The 6,802-nt window shown below is 38.9% G+C and overlaps 1 protein-coding gene across 1 annotated transcript in view; it reads right to left on the bottom strand.

Annotated features, from left to right (window-relative positions):
- Positions 1-6,802, bottom strand: part of CUNH8orf34 (chromosome unknown C8orf34 homolog) — a 526,010-nt gene that overhangs the window by 345,633 nt on the left and 173,575 nt on the right. The window contains exon 6 of the mRNA XM_006150466.2: positions 5,107-5,279. Within this exon, the coding sequence (XP_006150528.1) occupies positions 5,107-5,279 (173 nt within the window). The remainder of the gene's footprint in view (positions 1-5,106; positions 5,280-6,802) is intronic.

Here is a 6,802-nt window from a genome sequence, read left to right as displayed (position 1 = left end):
CGCTCTTCCCACGCAGGAGACCATGCTCCGTTTTGCCTCACAGTCTGTCTCTGAGCACAAGTTGGTAAATATTAGCTTGATCTGATCCTTCATGTTCTCTTTGGCAGAAAGTTGGATAATGTCACTCCTGAACTCTCTCCTAGGTTTGCTGAACTCACCCTTACAGAGTAGGAGGCAGAACCTGTGCTCTTTTCTTGGAGTCTAGTCAAAAATGAAAGCGTTCTCTTTGCATTAAGAGTTGGGAGTTGACATGATCATAAAGTTACATGCTCAGTTGTTACACTTAGATTTTTACATATAAGAGCTCTTTTCTTTATAGATACCTAGGTACTGTTATATACCCAGCACTCTGTGCACTCAGCTGCAGAAATAAGGCTTTTTTTTGGGGGGGAGGTCATTTCCCATTGTAAAGTAAATACTGTAAATCTAGGATTTTTGTTTTTTTCATGCTGGCTCTCACTAAGTACCTCGCACATTACTTGGTATTAATGGTCAATAAATATATTAAAATGGTTCCTTTCCTTTGAGCTTTTAATTTTTTTTGGGGGGGGAGGAGAGGTTTTTGCTATAGGGCGTGTGTGCTCGCCAGACAGACAGAGAGAGATAGAGAGACAGAAAGCGAGAAATCACCCCCCAGGGAGGATGGCCATGCCACAATCCCTTCTCCATTCTCCTCTCATGATCTTGGGCACGCACGCACACGTGCCCAGCGTGAGTTTTAAGCCACCAGGTCCGGGACGCAAACCGCAGTCGACTACATGGGAGTCCAGCGACATAGCCATTACGCTAACTGCTGGTCCCCCTAATTTTTTAAATAAGACATGTACAGAAAACAAGAATTAACTTTAGTAGATGTCTGCATCTATCAGTTTGAGAGAGATGACAATCTAGGAAGTAAGATGATGGGTGGAGAAACAGAGGAGGAAAAAACATGTAAGTAATGTAAATATGAATGTGAAAGATGAGGAAGTGTTAGATTATAAATGCAGAATTTGGATTTATGGGCTAACAAGGACCAAGACTACTGCATGAAGGTTGAAGCAAGTGTTATCTTTAGTCCCAGTAAAACACAGTGTTTGGTCATTGAAAAAGTACAGAGCAAGGAGACCTGGGTACTAATCCACAATGCCACGCCTCTATTGTAATAGACATAAGGCCCCAGATAAGTAGTATTGTTCCATGAAATAATTATTGGCTTGTCAGAAAAGTCATGACATAATTTTTCCTGTTTTTCTATGCAAAAGTGTGTCATGACTTTTTCAACAACCCAGCATTTTAATTAGGATCTTTATTTTCTACATAAATAAATAAATTCTGGGCTAGCAGATGGCATAGCAGTTGCATCGCTGGACTCCCACATGGCCAACTACAGTTTGAGTCTCAGACATGGTGACTCGAAACACTTGGGCACGTGTACGTGCATGCTCAAGATCCCGCAAGGAGAATGAAGAAGAGATTGCAGCATGGCCATCCCCCTAGGGGGTGATTTCTCACCTTCCCTCTCACTGTCCTTGTCTGTCTCTCATTCTTTCTCTCTGGTGAACACACACACCCTAAGAAAAACCTCTAAAGTAAATTAATTAATTAATTAATTAAAAAGAATTAATATCGAACCTATCAAAATAACTATCAGTGCTCTAAAATAAATGTATAGTTCAGATACACATTGCTTTGGCTTTAAAAAATTGTGAGTTGTGAGGTGCAATTTTTGTATGTTTCAGGTATTTTTAGGGCTGCTGTTCTTCTGTTCCTATAGCAGATGAACTTTTGGTTAATAATTCTTTATGCTTAAAATGTGCATGTTAAAAGATTTTAAATTATTAAATCTGACTTTATCTCAGTCATGTCCACAACAGCTCAAATCTGACCAATGCTAGGGCTATTTCTTTGTTTTTAGACTTCTTCTGGAAAAAGAGTATCCCCTTCCCCACAATCTATTAACTACCTCCTTATCCTGGTTTATTTTCCCTCATACCACCCATGACTCCTCGAATTTATGGCATATATTGATATAGTCCCTTATTGACTATCTCTCTACAAAAGGGAATATTTCCACATTTTGTCCACTGCAAACCAGACACAATCATGAGCTTTAATGGAAAGGAAAACATTTAGAGGAAAATGAATTTAGTTTTCAATATTTAACATATATTTCTAAATGGCAAGGTTTTTGATTCTTTTCATAGCATATTTACAGTCTAATAGCAATGTTCACATAGCTAATAAAGGCAGTTTAGGAGATCTACAATATTTATGGATGCTATTCTAGTTCTATTAAGGTGGTTCAGCCTTTGAGGAGATTCATTAGTTGTCAAGACTCAATGAGCCTATTTACAAATTCACATTATGATTTAACAAGTAATTGTAGAAAACCCATTACATAGCTATTGCAAAGTCTAATTAAGATGGCTTAAAATAATTTATATATGTTCACAAAATTCAATTTTATTTAATTTGTATTAATTCATAATACGTGATTATTTTTAATAACTCTAAATGTTCAATGAATGTACATGATTCCTCACTCAAAAACTAGATGAGTCATAGCAATGGATGCCAAAGGAGAATATCTGACAGCTGTCTTCAATCACTAACACCTTCACCTCTCTGTTCTACGAATCCCTTTTCCTTTTCCTGCTCAGATACTTTTTGTCTTAAGCCTTAATTCTAAACTTCTTTGAAAATGTAAGGAAGATATACCACAAAACTGCAGAACAAGCTCTCTCTCTCTTTCTCTCTCTCTTATACCCAGCAGCTTACTCTGCAGAGTTCAGCTGTGAGAGTCAGTTGTTGGCCTTTTCATACAGTGTTGTGTTTAGGGGACTTACAGAAAAAAAATTCAGTAAGGCTTATCATTCAAAAAAGAGTTCTAGAAAAAATTGGGGTGTAAGTTTCTAGCCATAAAATGCTCATTTATTACATCATTCATTTCTCTCCAATTGAATGGTAAAGATAGATATCATAAATTCTGCATTTGTGATGAATTATAAATGATTTTATGAGCTTGAGATAAAGCATTCTAATAACAACCATTCAAATAAGACACACAATAATTAAATGGAAAATGTAAGATAGAAAAGGGGCAAAACAATAACAACAACAAAAAAGACAGACTATAAACAACCCTTTTAAATAGGCTTTATTTAGTAGATGTTTAGTGGCAACCTGAGACCCTTTACTCATATAACCCATGTCTACTGACATGGGCATGCCAGCCCTGGGATGGGGTGGAAGGAGATAGATATAGTAACGCTTGAAAATAAAATTTTTTCTCTTAGAAATCAAGCATACCATTTTTTTTTCCTGTTAATGTTTAAGGCTGTTAAATTACAGTATAAATTTAGTACTATTTAAGGGCAAAGCTAGTACTATAGTTACAGACTCTAGAGCCACTAGAAGTTTTCTCTCTTACTCATCAAAATCAAATCTAGTGCTATATGAGTTACGGATATAAATCTAGAAAGCTATTTCAGGGCCAACCCTGTGGCATGGTGATTAAGAAAGGCACACCAGGACCAGCAGATGGCATGATGGTTAAGGTATTGGATTCCAACATGGGCAACAACGGTTTGAGTCCCAGACCTGGCAACTTGAAACTTATGCTATACACATGTGCACGTATGCCCAAATTTCCAAGAGGAGAATGGAGGAGAAGCGACTGTGGCATGGCCATGGCCCCTGGAGGGTGACTTCGCAATGCCTTTTTTTTTCTCTCTCTCTCTGTCTCTCTCTCTATGTCTCTGGCAAGTGCATACACCCTATAGCAAAAATCTCTCTTAAAAAAAAAAAAAAAAAAAGCCAGATAGATGCCAGAACCTACACAGTTGATAGTGAGGTTTGAATCCTGTCCCTGGTAATTTGAAAAGCAAACCAGATGTGAGTGTTTGTACATCCCAAACCTTGACAAGATGGAGAAACAGAAAGAAGAGATTGTGGTATGACCACACCCCAATAAAGGGTCTTTTTAGTAAAGGCACGAGACCTCTGACAAAATTAAAAAAAAAAAAAAAGAAAAAAGAAAAGCCTACTTTGTATTAGAAAACAGAAGAACTATAATTCTAACCCTTAGTTTATCAATGTTGCCTAAACTTAACTCAGATATGCGTGTATTCTTTGTGCTTTAATGGGACATCTGGGCAGGTTAAACCAATTTCTTCATTTCATAGGGTAGTACCGTAACTACTAATTTAAAGATAGAGAAAAATAAAGCTGAAAATAACTTTCCAAAAATAAATAGTTACGAGAGCTTTTCTTTGAGTGAGTTTTCTGAGTACGGGATCCAACTAGAAGGGCAGAAAGAAATCCCTCTCCTCGTATTATACAGGGAGTAAGAAGAGCTCACTGAGGTGAGAAAGAAAATAGAAGCACTAACATTTGCAATAAATAGCTCTGATAATTATGATGACTAAATGAAAGTAAAATGAAAGTCGACATTTCTCCATTTCACATTTAGGAACTAAAGCTCGGCCAATGAATAAAGATAAAGGTCTAGAGGGTTTCATAAGTCTAGTGTTAAAAATAAAATTACCCTCATCGACAGGTAAAATTAATCTGGCATTTCACAATAGAAGGTAAATGGATTTTTTAAAAATGAGTTTCTTCTCCTTCTACAGGACACTTCAACTATTTAAATAATTTTAAAGTGATTTCTCATGGAAATAGAATCAATTTCCTATATGCCTGAAGCACATTAATGAGCATTCTGCATTTCCCTCCCTCTAGCCAAGTGATAAGTTAAAGCAAAGAACCCCTGAATGCTATTACATTGTAGAAAATACAATTTTCTCCTTCAGAAAGAATAGTTGTTGGTTGCTGCTAAGTCCAACACAGGAAATACCAAGTTACTGTGGCTATGCTATTCCTAAGAGAGACTCTTCTATGGTGGTCAGCTAATAACATTTGCAGAAAGATTAAACACCTGTCATGGTTTAATTCATAAGTATTTAAATCCGAGTAAAATGTTTTTTATCCTATATGGAGCCTAACATAATTTTATATATGAAATTGCTAAGAGGCGTTTCATAAAAATCACATACTTGGGTTTATTTTGCCTTCATCTTTTCATGACTGATAATACATCGACTCTTAGGAGACATCTGACCTCACCTTCCCGCAGGGCTAGAGCCACTGTCTTCACTTTCCCAGTGGTCATTTTTACTTCTTGGAATCGGAGGCTGTAGCATTTCAGCAGCTAGTGGGTCAGCATCATTTTCTTCTCTGCCAATCCATTCTCCGATCACACGAGGTCTCAGAAGAGAAGAATTAAAAGCCACCGTTTCCTGGAGAGAAGAGAAGAATGTGCTGCCTTAGATTGCTTTATCTTGTAAATTGGACGACAGGAAAATAAATCTTTTTTTAAATTATTTATGCACTCATTTATTTTTTAATTTGACCAGAGAGAGACACAGAGAGAGAGAGAGGGAAAGTGAGAAAGCAAGTCACCAGGTCTGGGAATTGAACCATGGTTGACCATGTGGGAGAGTCCAGCGCCTTAACCACCACGCCACCTGCTGGCCCCAGACAGGAAAATAATTCTAAGGTTTTTATTTTGTTTTGTTTGTAAGAGATATTTTTGTTATAGGGCACATGTGTTTGCCCATGAAACAGAGAAAGAGAGACAGAAAACAAGAAATCTTCCCCCAAGAGGGATGGCTACATAGTAATCCCTTCTCCACTCTCCTCCTGGGATCTTGGGCAAGCATGCACATGTGCCCAGTGTGAGTTTCAAGTCACCAGGTCCGGAACTCGAACTGCAGTAGTCCATGTGGGAGTCCAGTGACAAGCACTACACTGTCTGCTGGTCCCCCAGTTGTAAGGTTTTTAACTGCTTACTGAAATCAAAACTATGCTACTTTCTTTCCAAACTGACAAAAACTTTCGTTCTTGCCATATCTACTAGATGACTTGTTTTGTGTGAATTCTGCTAACTCCTGAAGGTCACCAAGGTAAAGGATCCAAAAGTGAAATCCTGGACTTGGATTTGGAAGCCAGTATGTGTGTTCTTGGGAAGGGGCAGGGAGAGCATTCGAGGCAGAAGAAAGGATGCTATAGAGCTCATGTAAAGAGCTCGTGTCACTGCTGGCAATGGTCAGTCATTCCAGCTGGCTATTGGGTGGCAGCCAGGGGAACAGGCCAAAAGAAACAAGGTTGGAAGGATGGATAGCTCCCACTGTGAAACAATTTTAGACTTTAAGGGATCTAGTTGGGTGCTAAAGCAGGGTGATATCAATGTCAGGTTCGCAATGCTAATTCAAAACATGATACCCTGTTTTCACAGATTTGAATATGATACAGTGACTGAAATATTACTGTATTGGAATACTGAACACAATGAACTGCTAGGAATATTTTGCTAAGTGAAGAAAGGGTAAGTTAAAAAAGCAATAACGGGGACCAGCAGTTAGCATAATGGCTATGTCGCTGGACTCCAATGTAGTCGACCGCGGACCGGGTGGCTTAAAATCAAGCCGGGCGCATGTGCGTGCGTGCCCAAGATCCCGAAAGGAGAATGGAGGAGAAGGGATTGTGGCGTGGCCATCCCCCCTGGGGGGGTGATTCCTCGTTTTCTGTCTCTCTGTCTGTCTGGCGAGTGCACACGCCCTATAGCAAAAACCTCTCCAAAAAAATAAATAAATAATGGGGCCAAGTGGTGGTGCAGTGGTAGCACAAATGGACTCATATGGGAAAGGTCGGGGGTCACCTCCCAGGACCTCCCTGTGCACATCACACCCATGCATGTGTGCCTATGATCCTGGCTAGTTGAAACTCAGAAAGAGGGTGGCATGAAGATCCTTCTGGAGCT

Source organism: Tupaia chinensis, unplaced genomic scaffold (assembly GCF_000334495.1).
Source record: "Tupaia chinensis unplaced genomic scaffold, TupChi_1.0 Scaffold000288_2, whole genome shotgun sequence".
NCBI classification, from domain to species: Eukaryota; Metazoa; Chordata; class Mammalia; order Scandentia; family Tupaiidae; genus Tupaia; species Tupaia belangeri.
The sequence above is the reverse complement of the archived record's forward strand: the minus strand, read 5'-3'. Positions and strand labels throughout refer to the sequence as shown.